The following is a 21,458-nucleotide window of genomic DNA, read 5'->3' as shown; positions in this document are numbered from 1 at the left end:
CATAAAAACCAGCCCAAGCAGGATCTGGAGTTGTTAGTTGTCCCAGCAGGGACTGTGATTGTGGCAAGTTACTGCTATGGGCAGAGTATTGTACATTGTTTAAAATAAATCCTTATTTGTCTACAGCTGACTTCCTCGGTCATTAAAACACCCTCCATCCAGAGATTGGGACTCCTCCCATGGAGATGGGATCCCCCATAAAGCATAGAGGCCCCCTACCTACCGCGCACCAACATCGGGATACACCGCCCCTCTTGCAGGCGTCAGGGCTCTCTCCCCCATCACATATAAGCGGAACCCATTGCAATTCAGGAGGGTTACTCCCCTCTTCCTTGGCACTGCCTACTCAGGTGCTCCTTTGGCACAGCTGCCTGGTAATACCAGGGAGCACCACCAGGGTGTCAGGGGGACTTGTCCCTCAACCCCTAGGCCTACAGCCACCTCCGTGCCCCGGCTAGGTCATCACAACTAGTTTTTGCTTTTGAAAAAAACAGTAGTAATTTGTGCCGACGTGATGTCACGGCGCAAGGGTGGAGGACATGTGCAGACACTATACCGTCAAGCCCATTCATTATATTAAAATCGCTGGGTGGAAACCTGATTACGTCACTGACGGGGAGGATCTCAAACAATATTTAGCGGCCATTACACCCACATCCAATGGGACCACGAGATCGCACCCTATATAACCTTTAAGAGAAATAAGAAGGGAAATACAGATAACAACAAGAATAAACGAGGAAAGGTCAAGGGAATTCCCATGAGGAAGAAGGGCAAAAAGAGCTACGATGGGAAATCAGAGTTTTTTTTATTTTTCCAATTAAGGGGCAATTTAGTGTGGCCAATCCATCTACCCTGCACATGTTTCGGTCATGCAGATGAGACCCACGCAGACACAGGAAGAATGTGCAAACACCACACAGACAGTGACCCGGAGCCGGGATTGAAGCTGAGTCCACGGCACCATAGGTAGCAGTGCTAACCACTGCACCACCGTGCCAAGATTGGAGGTTAAAAGTGAAAAAGCAACTTGTTATCAAACAAGTTTTTCTTGTATTTGGCATAAAAGTGCAAGCAATATGCGAGAAGATATTTTTAATGAATGGTGAATACACAAAATATCAGTTGAAACCAATAAGCCACCACTTAATGAAACACTGTGGAAGGTTATATAACAGAGCCGTCTGCTGGTAATTGATACATTTGTACCATTCACCAAGATTCATGTAAATTGAATGAAAGTTTAGTTTAAAGTTTTACATCAATTAATCAGGGAGAATATATTTTCATGGTAACTGTAAATGTAATTTTCAAATTTCCTACTTTCTGATACTTTGGGTGTGACCAGCAACTCATTCACCATGTCATGATAGGCAACTGCAGGATCGAACCCCGAGTCCAATAACAAATCCCAGTAATGAAAAAGGTCCAGTTTTGAATGATACGAATGCTTCGAATTCTGGTAAATTAGATCCATAATTCTAAAGAGAAATGAAAAAAATAGTGCATTTTATTTTTGAAATTTGTTTCAAATCTTACCTGTGAAAGTTAGATCATTCTGCCGGCATTGATATTAATCTCTCAAAATAAAACCCATTTTTAATATACACCTGGGCTGCTGGGCATTGAGGATGGATGGGGGAAGGGGTGATTTTGACGCCAGCAAGTTGGTGATTGAAAGCCTCTTGCTGGTTTTGATTAGATTCCCGCCCATCGTAGCAAGAATGAGGACACACTGTTTTTTACTCTTGAACATCATGAGCATTTTAGGTGGGGATGGGGCTGGAAATTGTGCCAGCCTACGGCCCTGAGGCAAACATGAGGACCAGAATTCTGGAGCAGTGAGGAGACGAGATGGTAGTGGAGGGTGCAGAAAGAGTTTGAGGAAGGCTGAAACTGTGTTCATTGGTTTAGAGTTTCCACAATGGTTCAGGAATAAAAATTATACTGTTGGAGTACTGTGTCTTCGACTGTTTGCGACAAACTTATTTTTAAAATTTAGAGTACCCAATAATTTTTTTTCCAATTAAGGGGCAATTTAGGTTGGCCAATTCACCTAACCTGCACATCTTTGGGTTGTGGGGGTGAAATCCACGCATGCACGAGCAGAATATGCAAACTCCACATGGACAGTTGCCCAGGGCCGGGATTCGAACCTGGGTCCTCAGCGCCATAGGCAGCAGTGCTAACCACTGGGCCACGTACCACCCTATTTGGGACAAACTTGATGGATCAGCCAATCTTTTCCCATCTGTCTTTTCATATGGTTGCAAGTGCATTATCGAATGATCTGTCCAAACATGCAAGTTAATTAAACCTGAAATGTTCTCTTTAAAGATCGCTACTATGTAAATAAAATGAGAAAAAACAATTTTGGTCCAGTTTCTGCTGATAGGACTTCATCACATTGGATTGGATTTGGATTTGGGTTTATGGTCACGTGTACCAAGGTACAGCAAAAAGTACTGTTCTGCGTAAAGTCCAGAGAGATAGTTCCATACTTGAAAAAACATAGGACATCCGGTGAAGCATATGGAATTTAGTACTAAGTAGAGAAGATAATATAAGGTGTAATTTTCCTAAAATTGTAGAGTGTTTGATCAGTCGAGAAAAGCTATGTGAAACTCACTGGCTTATTTAACAGCACGCCCTGCAACTTCAAAGTGCTGGAGAGGACCACACAGGCAGTTGGGGCTGGGGCCTAAAAATGCCGGCAAAGCCAGGGTTTTGAGATCCGTGCGCTGTTTTTAAAGGGCACCCCAATCTCATAGCTACATTAAAGGCCCCTCATCCCCAAACCATGGAGATCAGTACCCCAATTCCCACTGAGACCAGGACCCCCCAGGCAGCGGGGAACACCCCACCTCCTCACTTCAACAACACCGGGGCATCCCGCCCCCTACCAGACATCAGGGATCTCCCCTCCACCACACATAAGGGAAACCATCTCCCCCCATAACTCCCCCCTCCCCCCACCAGAGACACTGTGGCACTGCCAGGGGAAATGCCAGAGTGCCAGGGACACTGCCCAGCTTTGTCCCTCAACCCTTGTGGCCGACAGGCACCTCCGAGACCCCGCTGTGGACATCACGACTGTTTTTCACTTTTGTAACCCAGTCACGAATCACATCGGCGTGATGTCACGCTGCCGGGGGGGGGGGGGGGGGGGGGGGGGGGGGGGGGGGGGGTTATGTGATGGGCAGACAATACAACATCAAGCCCATTAATTATATTAAAATTTATTTAAATATGTGGAAATCACATCTAGCGCAAACCTGATTATGTCACCAGAGGGGAACGGGGAAGATTTCAACCTGAGATCGCTAGATCGAGCCCAATGTCTTTTCATTTAGACTGATAGAACTTGGGGATTTCACTCAGAAAGGTCGTTGAAATGTTAAGGTCAATTTACTGCAATCTGAGGCACTGATTTCAGTTCAGGTTAAAGTAAAAATAGGAAATGGTGAAAATACGAAGCTGGTCTGCTGGCATTTCAAAAGAAAAATAGTGGGGCATTGTGTTAGGTATAGATTTCCCATTACAATTGTTCTGATGCAGGGTTTACATCTGTACTGATAAACTACCCATTTTCATAGAAGTAACTTGCTGTGGATAAAGGGAAACTGGTGAATCTACTGTACTTAAATTTCCAGAAGGCATTTGATAACGTGCCACATTAATGGTTATTGCACAAAATAAAAGCTCACAGTGTAGGGAGTAAGATATTGATGTCACACGAGGGAATGTTTATGTGTGGGGCGCGATTCTCCGCTGCCCATGACGGGTCGGAGAATAGCGGGAGGGCCTTCCCGACATTTTTCCCGACCTCCCGCTATTCTCCCCCCCCCCCACGGCCACCCCACGACACGAATCGCTGCTCGCCGTTTTTTTACGGCGAACAGCGATTCTCCCGAGTTCCCAGGCCTTTACGGCCGTTTTCATGAACGCAAACACACCTGCTCTCACCGTTCGTGAAAACGGCCGCAAAGTGCCGTTCCCGACAACCATGGCACCGATTGGTGGCATGGGCCCGCGATCGGTCAGCACCGATCGCGGGCAGCGGGTCCGAAACCCGTGCACTCTTTGTTCCTCCGCCGCCACGCAGGATCAGTCCGCGGGGCGGCTGAGGGGCATGACGGCCCGCGCATGCGCGGGTTTGACGCATATGCATGATGATGTCACCTGCGCATGCGCGGGTTGGAGCCGTCCAATCCGCGCATGCGCGGCTGACGTCATCGTGCGCGTCAGCCGCCGTGACCCTTGGCGCACGGGCTTAGCGACGGTCGCTAAGCCTGCGATGCCATGCTTCGCGGGGCCGCGCTGCTAGCCCCTACCCGGGGGGGGGGAGAATCGGGTCCCGGGAAGGGGCGCGGAGGTTGCCGTGAAACACGGCCAGTTTCACGGCAGCCTTTACGACTCTCCGCATTTGCGGAGAATCGCGCCCATGGTATTTTTAACAAATCCTGCACAGTACCTTGCAGACTGCTGTGTGGTCATGCTACGTCAGTGCAGTCTTACAGAAACATTAGTAGCTAAGTCATTAATTTCAAAGAAAAATAGATTTTCTCATGTATCTCATTAAAGAATTAACTTAATTTATTATCAATTAGTTTGATATTTGAGGTCAGCTTCAATAAAGTTGAGTTTCAATTTAATCTATTTAAATTACTGTTTGAATACATTGGAAATAACTTCTTGGAGAAATGTTGCTAAAAATAGTAATTACAGGAAAGACACCATCAAATATTGATAAGCATCTTACGAATACAAGAGAAACTTCACAAGGCCTGAGGACTTGCTTGTCTCTCCCTGCCTCAACTCACCTTTTGCTGAAATCCTCGTTCATGCCTTCATTACCTCTAGAATTGATTATTCCAATGCCGTCTTGGCCAATCTCCCACATTCTAATACCTCAGCAGACTGGAGGTCATCCTGAACTTTGCTGCCCATAATTTAATTTGCACCGTCCCATTCCCTAACGCCCTGTGCTCAATGACCTAAATTAATTCCCAGTCAAGCAATAGCTTGATTTTAAAATTTCCATCCTTGCTTTCAAATCACTCCATGGCTTGACCTCTTCCTATCACTTCAATCTCCTCTCGCCCCACAACATTTTGAGATATCTGTGCTCCTCTCATTCTGCTTCTTCTGTGTTCCCAATTATAATTCCTCCACCATAATCATAGAATCATAGAATTTACAGCGGAGAAGAGGCCATTCGGCCCACCAAATCTGCACCGGCCCTTGCAAAAAGCACCCGACTTAAGCCCACGCCTCCACCCTATCCCCATAACCCAGTAACCCCACCTAACCTTTTTTTTTGGACACCAAGGGCAATTTAGCATGGCCAATCCACCTAACCTGTACATCATTGGACTGTGGGAGGAAACCAAAACACCCAGAGGAAACCCACGCAGACACAGGGGGAACGTGCAGACTCTGCACGGACAGTGACCCAAGCCGGGAATCGAACCTGGGACCTTGGAGCTGTGAAGCAACTGTGCTAGCCAATGTGCTGCCATGCTACCATTGATGGCTGTGCCTTTGGTTGCCTAGCTCCCAAGCTTCTAAATACTCTCTCTACCTCACTTTCCTCCTTTAAGACCCTCCCTTAATATCTCCTTATGTGGTTCAGTGTCATACTTTGTTTAATAGTGCTCCTGTGAGGCAAGTTTTATTACATTAAAGATGTCACCTAAATATAAATTGTTACTTTGTGTTCAAAGCCCTGAAAGCATTAAATTTTACAGTGTGCCAGAAGAAAATGATGAGGTAAATGAGGAAGAGAAAAACACATTATAAAATGTAATCTGTATTATAAAATGTAAAGTGAAAGCAATTTAGCAAATTTTGCAGAATGGTGTGATGCTACTTAATAACAATAGTATAATTATTTTGACTATAAGTTGCAAATGCCATAATTGAACAGTAGAACAAATAAGTGAAAGTTTTGACTTACAGAGGATCAGATACAAAGGTACACAAACCACTGAGGTTGCCACTCATTGTCAGATGCCAAGGTACTTCTTGGTAAAGCTTCAGGGTGTAATTCTGCTGTGAAAAGTACTCTGCAAGTAGTTGGTGAATATGGGTCTTTTTACAATTAAAATGACTTTGAAAGGATTTGAAAGTGCTTTCATTAACTGGGGTAATAACACCTGCAATTTAGAACAACAGACATAGAACTAAGCATAGATTTTTTTTAAAGTTACAAGCATACTTTCCTCACTGCCATCAAAAAAAAATTTGTTTAAATTCTGGAGACATTCTTTACTTTATCATTGCAAGGCCAGCTATTACTGTCCATTCCTAATTGCCTTTGAACTGAGTGGCTTGCTAGGCCCATATTCAGAGGGCAGTTAAGAGACAATTGTTGTGCGCCTGACATCATATTGTGGGCCAGACAGGAGGGCGGATTAGTGGACCAGATGGATTTTTAATGACAATCAATGATAGCTTTGCGGTCATCATTAGAGAATGAGGGCAGCACGGTGGCACAGTGGGTTATCCCTGCTGCCTCACGGCGCCGAGGTCCCAGGTTCGATCCCGGCTCTGGGTCACTGTCCGTGTGGAGTTTGCACATTCTCCCCGCGTTTGCGTGGGTTTCGCCCACAACCCAAAGATGTGCAGGGTAGGTGGATTGGTCATACTAAATTGCCCCTTAATTGGAAAAAATGAATTGGGTACTCTAAATTTATATTATAAAAAATAAAATCATTAGAGAGTGGCTTTCAGTTTAAATCCCACTAGGTGTGCTATGTGAGATTTGAACCCATGCTCTTAATTTGTGAGATATGACTATTATGAAGGAACATGCTGATGTGTTGGGTAGGCTGGATCTATGTGGACTGCGTTTGATGCAGTGTAGCGAGAGACAGACTTCCAACACTTGATGAGATGCAACACGATTTTATTTAACATCTAACTATTTTACATGCTCAACTATGGGTTGACACTATGCTGACTCGAATGGAGACCTGAGGCCAGCCTGACCAGACTAAATGACTACCACATGGTGTTTGCAATGGCTAATGCTCACGAGCTCTGACTGTCTCAGAGGCTGGATCCCAAGAGAGCAGGAAAACTGGTGCCCTCTGGCTTTATAGTGGTCGTGTCCTGTCTGGTGATTGGCTGCTGTGTGTGCTTACTGGTCATCCTGTGTGTCAATCGCTGCCTGTCTGCACTCCATTATATACATAGATGTATATTATGACACATGCAACTCAGTGATGGTGCTCTTACCTCAATGTCAGAAGGTTGTGGGTCTCATTCATGACAGATCAACACAAAATCCAGGCTGACACAACTAGTTCTGTAATGAGGGAGTGCTGCACTATTGGAGATGCCATCTTTTGGATAAGACTTTAAACTGACCCCCCTGTCCTCTCAGGTGGGCATAAAGGATCCCATAGTACTATTTCAAGGAACTAAGCGTCAGATTGGAAAATAGAAACTGTGACTCCTCAATTCAGGAACGAAGGGAGACAGAGAGCAGGAAATTACAAGCCAGCTAGTTTAACATCAGTCAGAGCGAAAGTGCTGAAGAGCTCAATTAAACGGGAAAAAAAGAATCCCGCTTTGGGCACGTTTAGTGGGTTGCTTCTCAGCGATAATGACGCTGCTATCAAACTGGGCTATGTTTCTTTTCTGGCTTCGGGAAGGAGACACCCCCAGGTGCCATTACGCCTTGTCAATGTTTGTGTGGACCAGTACTAAATGGCCCCATGGCAAGGTCTCCCAGGTATGAGCATTAGTTCTCGGGCCTCGGGAGAATCGGGCACCAACATTTTTAAGTTAGCTAACTGCTCACTTAAATATGTAAATCTGGATCAGACTCAGTGAGGGCGAGATTAAGATCTCGTTAGATCTCGCAAGGCATTCCGAGCGTTGCAAATCTTGCGAGAGGTTTAACGGCCTTGTCACGTCACTGGTTGGGCATGACGAGGCAGTTCAATTACACCAGAAAGTTATTATTAAGGAAGAAATAGTTGGGTATTTATAAGATTATAATATCTTCAGGAGTTACACAAAGAAGGTTTGGGCACGATTCTCCGGCCTCACTGGGGAATAGTAGGAGAGGCCGAAAACGAGAACCGTACTAGGTGGCAAACAGTTTGCGATGAAACCAGTACGCTCCGTAGGGGAAATCGGGATCTTGCTGTGGCGTGGCAAGAAACCAATTATCACCACTTAAGCCCTATTTTCATACAATTAACGGGAGCGACCCTCCAATGGCCTCCCCTGATGCAGCGACCTCCACAGCAAGCAATTAGTACTCCTTTTTAAAAACATGAACCTGGTGGAAGGGTTCCTGCAGGGAGCTAAGGAGGTTAGTAGCCATCTTTCCTCACAGGCAAAGAGCCCGGAGGCACAGGGCTTGCCATCCCACTGCTCGGCGGGGAGAGTGGGGCACTCTAAGCTGGGGGGGGGGGGGGGGGGGGCATCATCTGCAGGGGTGAACCATCATGGGAGAGTGGAGGGGGGTGGGGGGTGACCATGCTTGGCTACACCATGCCAACCTCTGGACCGTGTGTACCCTTTCCCTTGCCTGTCTGCCCCATCGACCACTCATAACCCCCACAGACTGTCGAGGCCTCTGGCCATGCGACAGAAGGCTATTGCTAACAGGGAACTGACAATTGTAGTCAAGTGAGCACTTCACACAACCCAAGTGGATTCCGTGGTTGGGCGGGCCATGTAGCACGTGGGAGTCATTGCCTAGCATCCTATTCAGAGCGGGATCCTGGACACTGTGCCTGCGGGAGGCAACACCACGGACACAGCAAGGTCACTGCCCACACGTGCACCCGACAGATCACGATGCCCTGTTTCCCAGACGGAGAACCATATAAAATTTGACATGGACCAAGCCGACAAGGTGCCCGCAAGGGGCTGACAGACTGTATGCATGTCGCCTTGCACACACCGGGCCATCTGGGAGTGCCGTACGTTAACAGGAGGCGGTTTCACTCTCTGAACATACAGCCGTGTGTGACCACCACATGAAGATCAAGCACGTGTGAGCATGCTTCCCAGGGAGTGTTTACGACAGTTACATCCTGGGGCAGTCAGACATCCCAGGCCTCTTCGAGGGCCACCCCAGGATGGGCAGCTGGCTTTTGGGGGATATAGGGTACCTGCTGAGGACCAGGCTAATGAGGCCAGTACGGAAGGCGGAGACCGAAGAAGAGGCTCAATACAATGAGGCCCATGTGGCCACTCAGGCTGTCATTGAATGGTGCATCGGACTGTTTAAAATGCGTTCTGCGCCTCAACCGCTCCAGTAGTGCCCTACAGTACACCCTCCGGATTGTCGCCCACTTTGTAGTAGTCTGCTGTGTCCTCCACAACCTGGTATAGCAGCGAGCGACGTGCTTGAGGTTGGGGATGAGGAACATGTGCCCACCAAGGAGGAGAAGCAAGAGTTGGACAAAGATGAGGAGGCGGGGCCAGAACCAGCAGGGGCTGGAGGGCAAGCCCAAGGATGAACCATAGGACCAGCCAGAGGCTGCAGGATAGGCGGCAGCGGCGAGGGTCCGGCAAGCCTGGAGGGCCAGGGAGGCCCTCATACTCGTCCACTTCACGTAGGTCCATCATTGCTATCTTCCGCACCGCACCCCCCCCCCCGCCCCACACCAATTTCTCCCCCTTCCAGGGTATGTGTAACATCACTAGAGGGGAACATGGATGGGTGCTTGGAGAGATGGACAAAGGGTTCCAATGAGGTCATAAATGCAGTCAGGCAGAGTCTGTTTTGTGAAAGGGAAATCATGCGTGTGATTCTCTGGAACAATATCATCTTTCACCCTCACCAATGTCAGCTGCCCAGTCTCACAGTTAAGGTAAGGGGTTGAAACTTTAAGGGCTCAATTCTCCGGAAAGACTTATAAGTGTTGTAGCGAGCGGGATCTGCTGCAGGCTTCCCAGCGCCAGCAACGCAATGAAGGCTCGCCAGCTGATTCGCCGGCACCGGACTAACAAGGTTGAGCAGCACTTAAGCAGCTCTTGCTCAGTCAACCCCAACCAGCTCACAATAATGGCACCCAGGAGACCAGCCCCATGATTCTGGAATGCAGTCCTGGGGAGGCTGCTAGATGTTGTGGAGGCCAGGAGGGATGTTCTGTTCCCCCGAGGGACCAGGAGGGTCAGCCATAGGGCAGCCAATGCTGCCTGGGACGCGGTGGCGGCGGCTGTCAGCGCCTTGAGTGTGACTAGGAGGACTCTCCTCCAGTGCAGGAAAAAGGTCAACAACATACACTGGCAGCACGAGTGAGTAAGCACCAACCCCGCCCCCAACCCCCCGCCGAGACCTATCAGCCCCCACGGGACCTTGCAGCCCCCAACTCTCCATGCCCCTCCCTCCACTCCCACCCTGTCCCTTCAAACACCAACCCTCCCTTCACAACCCCCTCTCCCACCCTGTGAACCATGCGTATTGCTCATGATGCCCTCTCTGTGTCTCCTCAGGAAAAGCTCTCCCACAATCGCCAGGAGAGGGCCCAGACTGGGTTGAGCAGGGGTTGCTTAGCTCACAGGGCTAATCGCTGGCTTTGAAAGCAGACCAAGGCAAGCCAGCAGCACGGTTCGATTCCCGTAACAGCCTCCCCGAACAGGCGCCGGAATGTGGCGACTAGGGGCTTTTCACAGTAACTTCATTTGAAGCCTACTCGTGACAATAAGCGATTTTCATTTTCATTTTCATTTTCACTGGCAGTGGTGTGCCGGACATCAAAATCCTCACCACCTTCGAGGAGCGTGCTCTGGAGGTGACTAGTGCCGAGGACAGGGCGGTCACCAATGCGGAGGCTGGCGGATGCCACACTGGTGAGGACCACCGGGCTCCACTTGGGGGAACCTGTCAAACGTGAGCTGTTATTGCTTTACTGACTGACTCATCCCTCCCACTGACCACATGTGCATTCTCCTGCAGGTCCTTCAGCCAACGGTGCTGGCCCACCCCTGGTGCATCTCTCTCTAGTCTTCCATGAGACCACCATGGAAGAGAGCTCTGAGGATGCCACTATAATAGTCGCTTTACAGCTGTGATTCCCCACCCTCCACCAGCACAGATACACACACCTCAGTGGGAAATGTTAATGGTCAGGCTTCTGATGAGCACCACACTGCTGCTGATGTACATCAGGTGGAGGCAGGAACCCCCAGGAGAGACAGCAGTTAGAGGTCTGCTGGATCCTAGGAAATAGCTGGGTCCCAGCCTGGTGCTGAGCCTGTGCAAGAGGTCATCCCGGAAGCTGTTTTCAGAGGGAGATGGCAGAACACTCCAACAGATCCATAGCCACTTATCCCCGAGGCTACGGGCGCAGGAGCTGTCACCGGCAATGCATGGCACCGAGGGTGCCATTGCTAGGGTGGCGACCGCAGTGGAGAGCCTGGAGCATCATGTTGGCACCATTAGTGAAGGTGACCAAGGTGTCGCACAGTCAATGATGGCCATGGCGGAGGGTCTCGGCAGAATGTCCGACTCGCTGGGGCACATGGCCCAGTACCAGGCTGACCTTGATGAGGTTCTGCAGGACATGTCCCGCTCTCAGATGGGCATGGCAGAGTTGCGGCGGAGCTTGCCCCAGTCACAGATGGACTTTGCAGAGCATGTCCCAATCTCTGAGGAGCATCACCGAGGGCGTTGATACAATGGTGCAGACTATGGGGAACCGCCAGGGCTGGCAGAGCCAGATGACGCAGGAGCAGCCGGAGCTCAAATCAGTGCCCTCCGTCCCAAGATGAATGCCAGGGTCTTATGGACATCATCAGGAGGAGGCGCTGGCTGCCAACTCGTCCCATGGGGTGGCGACGGTGGCCACCAGCTCCCACCGAGTTCCACCCCTCTGATGAGGTCACGTCTCGAAGTCAGCACACAGGACATGTGCCGCCGTCAAATGAGCCGGGGCTCTCCGGCCTCAGTGCCTGCAGAGGAATCCCGCCAGGGGCATCAAAGGCCGTGGGATGTGGTAAGCAGCTGGCTGCCACCACCTCAGATGTGTATCATGGGGACACACCTAGACGTGGTGGTAGAGCTAGGAGGGCAAAGCATATCAAGGATCACTGAGGATGCTGGGGGAGGGAGGGGTTGGGGGTAGGTAGGCGGTGAGGGGGCTTGAGGTGGGTGAGGGGACAGCACCATCAGGAAGGTAGGGAATTGTAAAACACAATAAACACCTTTGTGCACAACTAGTATGATGCCTCTGTCACTTTCTTCCCCAATGTGTGCCAATCTCCTAACCCTTGGTTCATCTCTCCAGCAGCATCCCACCTCCCTGCTGTACTCACCCACCCTCCAGCCATGGACATGTCCCCAGGGCTCTGTCCCATCTGTGTGTGTGGTGTTGCCTCCCACCCTGTTCCAGCATAGTGACCATGCATCAAGGTGTGATTGGGATGCTAGACAATGACTCGCACATGCCAGGTGGCCCACCCAGCCACGGGAATCCACTTGGGTTGTGCGAAGTGCTCACTTAACTACTATGCCAATTCCCTATCAGCAATAGCCTTCAGCTGCATGGCCAGAGGCCTCGGCAGTCTATGGAGGTTATGGGTCGTTGGTTCAAGGGTTGTCTCCCGGAACGGGTACACACGATCCAGGGGTTGGCACGGGGGTGCCGATAATTGGTTTCTCGCCACGCTACAGCATGATTCCGATTTTGCCTACAGGAACGGGCCGGTTACATCAAAAACTTTTGTTGACTGGTGCTTCACGTTTTCTGCCTCTCCTGTTATTCACCAGCCTCGTTTTACTTGAGCGAGAGTGTAACAAGGCCATGAATCGTGTCCCATGTCTGACTAGCTTATTCGAGTTCTTTGAGGAAGTAACAAGCAATATAAAGGGGAACCGTGTGGATGTGCTGCACTTAGATTTCCAGAAGGCATTTGACAAAGTGTCAAACCAAAAATGACTAAGCAAAATAAGCACCCGACTTACTGGTGCCATTCTGTTCTGCCCGCTGCCCTTTAGTCGGTGTCAGGAGGGGGGAAATTCGGAAGAACTAGAAACTGCCATTGTCTCCTTGGTGGCAGGCCCCAGGTTGGCCTCCAGCACTTCCTCTTCCAGTGGAGCGTATGCATGGTGCCCTGGGAGCAAGATCCTAGGAAACACGGACTAGGGAACTGAAGGATCCAGGGAAATGCGGTCCCAGGGGTGCTCTGCCCATATGGGGTGAGGTGTGGGGAGCTCGAGGCTGGGTTTGGGGTGGGGGTTAAGAGAGCCAGGATGCCATTTCTGAAAGCTGAGCTCCTCAATGTAGGAAAATTCAACCCCGCTGAGGCCCCTTTGCAGGCCTCCATCCCTATTCCCCCCCCCTTTCAGGACCCCCACACTTAACCTCCAACCTTTATGAAGCCCCTTTATACCCACCCTTCACCCTCCCACCCTTCATACCCTCCTGCATCCCCCTTTCATGGACATGGCCTCCCTCAGGCCCTGACCCTTGGCAGTGCCACCCTGGCACCCTGGCACTCCCACCCTGGGAGTGGCCTTGCCAGCCTGGCAGTGCCAAGGTGCCCAGGTGCCAGAGGGAGAAGCAACCTGCCCTATCTCCAACAACCCAGGGGTCTCCAAAGGCCGGAGAGACACCTCCCAGATTCCGTTAGGCCTGGTCCATGTTTGTGCGAACCAGTACTAAACGATGCTTGGTCCAGGCCTTGCTGGGGAGGCCCTTAGTTCCCAAGCACCGAAAGAATCCAGTGCAGACATATTGAAATGAGCCGTTCAGCTCGTTACGTCTCGTGAAGTTTGGATAAATCTCGCGAGACACCTCAGGGGTCACAAATCTCGCTTGAGGCCTCTCGCGAGTTTCATCAGCCTCGTTGCGTCACCAAGTCAGGCGTGACAACATAAGAACATAAGAATATAAGAACATAAGAACTAGGAGCAGGAGTAGGCCATCTGGCCCCTCGAGCCTACTCCGCCATTCAATGAGATCATGGCTGATCTTTTGTGGACTCAGCTCCACTTTCCGGCCTGAACACCATAACCCTTAATCCCTTTTTCTTCAAAAAACTATCTATCTTTACCTTAAAAACATGTAATGAAGGAGCCTCAACTGCTTCACTGGGCAAGGAATTCCATAGATTCACAACCCTTTGGGTGAAGAAGTTCCTCCTAAACTCAGTCCTAAATCTACTTCCCCTTATTTTGAGGCTATGCCCCCTAGTTATGCTTTGACCCGCCAGTGGAAACAACCTGCCCGCATCTATCCTATCTATTCCCTTCATAATTTTAAATGTTTCGATAAAATCCCCCTCATCCTTCTGAATTCCAACGAGTACAGTCCCAATCTACTCAACCTCTCCTCGTAGTCCAACCCCTTCAGCTCTGGGATTAACCTTGTGAATCTCCTCTGCACACCCTCCAGTGCCAGTACGTCCTTTCTCAAGTAAGGAGACCAAAACTGAACACAATACTCCAGGTGTGGCCTCACTAACACCTTATACAATTGCAGCATAACCTCCCTAGTCTTAAACTCCATCCCTCTAGCAATGAAGGACAAAATTCCATTTGCCTTCTTAATCACCTGTTGCACCTGGAACCAACTTTCTGTGATTCATGCACTAGCACACCCAGGTCTCTCTGCACAGCAGCATGCGTTAATATTTTATTGTTTAAATAATAATCCCGTTTGCTGTTATTCCTACCAAAATGGATAACCTCACATTTGTCAACATTGTATTCCATTTGCCAGACCCTAGCCCGTTCACTTAACCTATCCAAATCCCTCTGCAGACTTCCAGTATCCTCTGCACTTTTCGCTTTACCACTCATCTTAGTGTCATCTGCAAACTTGGACACATTGCCCTTGGTCCCCAACTCCAAATCATCTATGTAGATTGTGAACAATTGTGAGCCCAACACAGATCCGTGAAGGACACCACTAGCTACTGATTGCCAACCAGAGAAACACCCATTAATCAAGGACAAGGACAATGACAAGAATCATTGCATCAGGAATAGAAATTTCTTGCACCATTCTCTAAGTGTAATTGTTTACTACCGTTGCCACAGATACACATTTTACTTTGAGGTCATTGTTTACCACTTAAAGTATAAGTACAACAACAATGAACAGCTCTGTTTTTATGAATATGTCAACTGTTTGATTGAAGATAATACAAAGAAAATATGTCACAAAAAACATAATTGTTCCTTTCCAATTTTAGCATAAAACTATTTTACCTAGAAGGAGAAATTCGACAGCATCTCGTATAGTTTGGTGAGTGAAATTTAACAATCCATCCGGCCTTTCTTGTATCCATTCCATGGAGGCAGTACGAAAAACAGCCCAGTCAAAGTTACTGACCTCATTAGTCCCTTCATAGCCAAGATATTTAAGAAGCTGATGGATGTCTTTCTCATTTAATCCACACCGAGATATACTAAGCAGGCAAAGGATATCAACTATCCACCCCTTCATTCCTGCATTGTGGTGCAAAAAGAGTTACAGGAACACAAAGAAAACGGAAAAGTTTTAAGATCTGTGGTAATAATCAAAGAGTTACAGTAGGTGCAGTTGATTTTCATTCCTTTAATTCCCCTAATTCTTACTGCAACTTTCTTTTAGAGGAATGAGTAAATTTTGTTAAGCCTTGTGCCATCAGTGATTCTGCAACATAGGAACAGGAATATAAATTCAGCTCCTTGAACTTGTTCTACCATTGCATTAGATCATGGGTTCTCTGCATCTTCACTCCATGTCTCACCTTGGCTCCATTGCCCTTAATAGCCCTGCCTAACAAAAATCTGATTGATCTCAGTTTTCAAATTGAAATTGACCCCAGAGAATGTTCCATATTCCATTTTGTTTGAAGATGAGTTTTCAAGCATCGCCCTTGAATTGCCAGTCTCTCATTTTAATGAGAGATGATCCTGTGTTCTAGACTTCCCCAGCAGAATCATTTTTTCTCCACTTACCTTTTCAATACTTCTGATCGTTTTGAACACCTCAGTTAGATCACACCTTAATCTTCTTTATCCAAGGGAATACAAGCCTATTCTGACTTTCATCATTTAACCCTTTTAGCCCCAGTATTATACTGGTGAATCTGTGCAGCACCCCATCCAAGGTAAAAATATCCTTCTTTAGAACTGAATGCAATACTCTAGAGTTTATTTTACTAATATACCGTCACATTATCCCTGCAATTATTCACTGTGTTGTGGATTATATGCGACAGTGCAATACCTTACAAAATTTACTGTTATATGATAGCTGCCTATTAGCTCCATAAATATTAGCATGATTCTACTTGTTGAAGCTGATAGGGTTTGTGCGGAAGAGCAATCTTTCATTTAGAAATATTAAAAATTCTTGCAATTGCATATAGTGTTTTACATATATAATTTATAGTACAGAAAAAGGACATTTGACCCAACTACTCTGCTCTGCTGAAGCCTCCTCCCTCCCTCCTCTACCTCACCCTATTAATGTATCCTTCAATTCCTTGCTTTGTCCTATGCTTATCTAGCTTCCCTTGAAATGCTACTATCCAGTTACATTCACACAATGTAACAAGCCACATTGTTCTTTCTTCAGTAAATTTAATCTCAAATACTGTTGTATGAAAACACAAGAAGGAAAAATTAAAATAACTCATTCAGGAGTTCTCAGGCCCATTGACACCAACTGGACAACGGGGGTGCATGAAAAATCAGTCAAGGACAGGGTAGAGCTCTACTGTGCCGGTTCATATCTATATATTCCCCGTCTAGTCTGTCATACAAAAAAGGGCATGTGAGCAAGGTACTGGAAGGCAGCTAAATTCTGTTGGTAAATAATTGATTTGAAATGTTAACTCTGTTTCTATAGATTCCATAGATCCCTACAGTGCAGGAGGCCATTCGATCCATCGTGTATGCACCGAGCACCTAGGCCCAAACCTATCCCCGGAACCTCGCCTAACCTACACATGTTTGGACACTAAGGGGCAATTTAGCATGGCCAATCCGCCCAACCTGCACATCTTTGGACTGTGAAGGAAACCGGAGCACCCAGACACGGGGAGAACAAAGAGACTACATACAGTCACCCAAGGCTGGAACTGAACCCGGGGTGGTGGCGCTGTGAGGCAGAAGTGCTCTCTCCACAAATGCTGCCAATGTCTCCAACGTTTTCTGGTTTTATTTCAGATTTCCAGCATCTGTGTTGTTTCGTGTTTGAGGTTATATCAGGCGTGATTTACCAGCCCCGTCACACTTGTTAGATCGTGGGAGAGGCCAAATTCGGGAACCGCGCCAGGCGGCAACTGGTTTGCGATCTAACCGGCCTGCTCCCCTTGATGAGAACAGGATCCTACCGCGATGTGGTGAGAAATTAATAATCACCAATTGAAGCCAATCTCCATACCTTTAACTGGAACGAGCCCCTATCTAACAGCTTTCCGTGAACTAACCATTCCCAGCAAGCGTTCACGCGGCAGCCAATTAGTACACCTTTTCAAAAGGTGCTCAGTGGGCTAGATAGCTGCCGAACAAGGACGCAGTGCGGGTTCAATTTCCGTACCGACTGAGGTTATTCATGAAGGCCCACCTTCTCAACCTTGTCCCTCGCCTGAGGTATGGAGATCCTCAGGTTAAACCACCACCAGTCAGCTCTTCCCCGCAAAGGGGAAAGCAGTTTATGGTCATCTGGGCCTATGGTGACTTTACCTTAGTAGTGCCTCCTCTTGTCCGTTTTAAATCTACCACTTCTCAACCTATATTTGTGACCTCTTGTTCGACATTGGCCCACAAGTCGGAGCATTTGGTCTACATTTACTTTTTCAATCCCTTTTAGTATTTTGTATACCTCAATCAGTTCCCCTCTCATCCTTCTAAACTTCAGCGAGTGTAAGCCTATAAGCCCATTCTGTTTAATCTCTCCTCGTACGTCAACCCCATCATCCCTGGAATCAATATGGTGAACCTTCTCCGAACTGTTTCCTATGCCACCACATCCTTCCTCAAATAAGGAGACCAAAACTGGACACAATACTCCAGATGTAATCTCACCAACACCCTATACAATTGTAACAATAGTTCTCTACTTTTACATTCCAGTCCTTTTTCAATAAATGCTAATATTCCATTTGCCTTTCTTATTACATTTTGTACTGGCATACAGACTTTCTGTGATTTATAAACAAAGAAACCTTATTTCCAACTGCCCAGAGGTATTTTGAACCTGCTTTCCATTTAGTTAATAATTTGCCTGACTATTTTTTCGGCCAAAATGGATAACCTCACACTTATCTACATTAAACTCCATCTTCCAAATTTTGGCCCAATCTCCTAGCTATAGGAGATCTCTATATCTGTCTGTAAAATATGTATCTCCTCTTCACTGCCCGCTTTCCCACCTATTTTAGTATCATCCCCTCATTTAAAACACATCCAAGCAATTTTCCACTGTTGGATTGATGCTAACATCATGGGTGGGATTCTCCCGCAACCGGCGGGCTGGGCCGTACCGGCGCCAAAGAGTGGCATGAACCACTCTGGCATCGGGCCACCCAGAAGGTGCGGAATCCTCCGCACTTCCGGGGGCTAGGCCGGCGCTGGAGTGGTTGGCACCACACCAACCGGCGTCGAAGGGCCTCCGCCTGCAAGTTGGCATATGCGCAGGAGCGCAAGTGTGTTCTGGCGCATGCGCAGAACCGCTGGCATTTTTCCTCCACAGGGGGTTTCTTCTCCGTGCCATCGCAGAACCTTACACAGGCCAGCGCGGAGGGAATGAGTGCCCCCACGGCACAGGCCCGCCTGCAGATCGGTGGGCCCCGATCGCAGGCCAGGCCACCGTGATGGCCCCCCCCTGGTTCTGGATCTCCCTGCGCCCTCCTGAGGACTCTGCAAGCCACCCTCAAAGCCAGGTCCTGCCGGTATGGACCTTGTCCTTTTCACACCGGTGGGACTGGCCAAAAACAGGTGGCCGCTTGGCCCATCGGGGCCCGGAGAATCGCCGGGGTGGCCACTGCCAACAGCCCACGACCGGTGCGGCGCGATCCCCATCCCTGGCCAAAAACCGGCGCCGGAGAATTTGGCAGCCGGCGTTGGAACAACGGAGCGGGATTCACTCCGCCCCCCCCCCCCCGGTGATTCTCCGACACGGCGGCGTTCGGAGAATCCCTCCCCATAGCTGTATTGGATTAGCTTGGCTATGGCCCTGTTAGTCACAGCGTTCAGATTGTCAGCACTAGAGCTAGGATGTAGTCAAGGCTATGGCACAGCCACTCTTAACGTAACATGAATCAACCAAATGGCTAGACATTGGCAGCCATGAGAGTGAGCAAGTGGGATCAGCTTTTGCAAGCATTTCAGCCTTGTCCCTTGTTCTCACCCTTGTATACCTGATGCTGCTCCTGGTTAGCTCTTCTATACTTCCTATTAAACCATTGTTGGTCTCCAGGCTTCCTGGATGATGCACGATCAATTGCACAAAAGACTCAGATTGGATAGAACTGTGGCTTTATTGCAGTCAGATGCGTGGCCTCCTACTGCAGCTGGCGATATGGCAGATCAATGGAGGACACGCATATTTATACGGCTCTTTGTGGGCGGAGCCAGCCGGCAGGGGCTACCAGCGAACCTGTAGTACAGGTCCTACCTTACATCCCCTAATACAGGTGTACACAATGGTTCAGCACATTCACCCCCTGTTAAGAATGAGTCCGGCGGGGGTGGTGTGGAATTATATACAATGTTGTGAATTATGCACAGTGTCTCATAAAATGATGTGGAGATGCCGGCGTTGGACTGGGGTGAGCACAGTAAGAAGTCTTACAACACCAGGTTAAAGTCCAACAGGTTTGATTCAAACACGAGCTTTCAGAGCGCAGCTCCTTCCTCAGGTGGGGAAGGAAAAAAATGTCCATTTTGACAGTCCGGTGCCCATCAGAGGTCAGTCGATCTGGTGCTTTGACAGTTCGCTGGGAGCGACGTAACGGTGGCGGCAATGTCGGTGCTGGTGGTGCTGGTGTCGCCGATGTCGGTGCTGGCCAGTAGTCGGATGACCCCAGGAGCGTGCCGAAATCTTCTTTGTCCTCTTGCGTGGGCAGGGGAAGGAGGGATGGACCTGGTGGGGTTAATGTTGGTAGCGCCGGGGGAGGGGAGGGTGGCGCATGGCTGGGGAAGTGTGTTGGGGTGGAACCTGACGGTGCCAGGTCCCTGAGGGAGACAGTATTTTGGCGGCCGTTGGGGAACTCCACGTAGGCATACTGGGGGTTGGCGTGGAGCAAGTGTACCCTGTCCACCAAGGGGTCCGCCTTGTGGAGTCGGACGTGCCTACGGAGCAGGACCTGGAGCTGCGAGCCAAGTCGGGAGCGACACCCCGGATATGGACTTCCTGGGGAAGGTAAAAACAGGTTCATGGGGTGTGTTATTTGTGGTGGTGCACAGTAGTGACCGGATGGAGTGTAGTCCATCAGGGAGGACCTCCTGCCAGCGAGAGGCTGGGAGGTTCCTGGACCGTAGGGCCAGCTGGACGGCCCTCCAAACCGTCCCATTCTCTATCTCTACCTACCCATTTCCCCGGGGGTTGTAGCTGGTCGTTCTGCTGGAGGCGATACCCGTGTTGAGCAGGAAATGTCGCAGCTCATCGCTCATGAATGAGGATCCCCTGTCACTGTGGATGTAGGCGGGGAAACCGAACAGAGCGAAGATTGTGTTGAGGATCTTGGCAGACGTCATATCGGGGCATGGGATGGCGAAGGGGAATCTGGAGTGCTCATCGACCACACTGAGAATATACGTGTTGCGGTAGGTGGAGGGGAGGGGCCCTTTGAAATCCACGCTGAGACGTTCAAAGGGGCGGGAAGCCTTAATCAGGCGCACACGGTCCGGCCGGTAGAAGTGCGGCTTGCACTCCGCACAGACCTGGCAGTCTCTGGTGACTGCCCGTACTTCCTCAATGGAGTAGGGCAGGTTGTGAGCCTTGACGAGGTGGTACAGTTGTGTGACCCCTGGGTGACAAAAGCTGCCGTACAGGGCCCGGAGTTGGTCTACTTGTGCGCTGGCACATATACCTCAGTAGAGGGCGTCTGGGGGCTCGTCGAGTTTGCCGGGGTGATACAAAATCTCGTAATTATAGGTGGAGAGCTCGATTCTCCACCGCAAGATTTTATAATTTTTGATCTTGCCCCGCTGTGTGTTATTGAACATGAAGGCTACCGACCGTTGGTCAGTGAGGAGAGTGAATCGTCTGCCGGCCAGGTAATGCCTCCAATGCCGCACAGCTTCAACGATGGCTTGGGCCTCTTTTTTGACGGATGAGTGCCAAATTTCAGAGGCATGAAGGGTGCGGGAAAAGAATGCCACGGGTCTGCCTACCTGATTTAGAGTGGCGGCAAGGGCAACATCTGAAGCGTCGCTTTCTACTTGAAAGGGCAGTGTCTCGTCTACTGCGTGCATCCCGGCCTTGGCTATGTCTGCTCTGATACGGGCGAAGGCATGTTGGGCGAGATTCTCCGCAAATGTG

The 21,458-nt window shown here is 49.1% G+C and overlaps 1 protein-coding gene across 7 annotated transcripts in view; it reads right to left on the bottom strand.

The window, feature by feature from the left end:
• The window catches only part of LOC119955196 (tetratricopeptide repeat protein 41), a 102,132-nt gene that overhangs the window by 35,749 nt on the left and 44,925 nt on the right, over positions 1-21,458 (bottom strand). For all 7 annotated transcript variants that reach the window (XM_038781184.1, XM_038781191.1, XM_038781190.1 and 4 more), the window contains exons 7-9: positions 15,188-15,427; positions 5,960-6,158; positions 1,324-1,481 (exon numbers count right to left, since the gene is read on the bottom strand). In XM_038781184.1, coding sequence (XP_038637112.1) covers positions 1,324-1,481; positions 5,960-6,158; positions 15,188-15,427 — 597 coding nt within the window. The remainder of the gene's footprint in view (positions 1-1,323; positions 1,482-5,959; positions 6,159-15,187; positions 15,428-21,458) is intronic.

This window comes from Scyliorhinus canicula, chromosome 20 (assembly GCF_902713615.1).
Source record: "Scyliorhinus canicula chromosome 20, sScyCan1.1, whole genome shotgun sequence".
Classification (NCBI taxonomy): Eukaryota; Metazoa; Chordata; class Chondrichthyes; order Carcharhiniformes; family Scyliorhinidae; genus Scyliorhinus; species Scyliorhinus canicula.
This window is presented reverse-complemented; position numbering and strand designations above follow the sequence as displayed.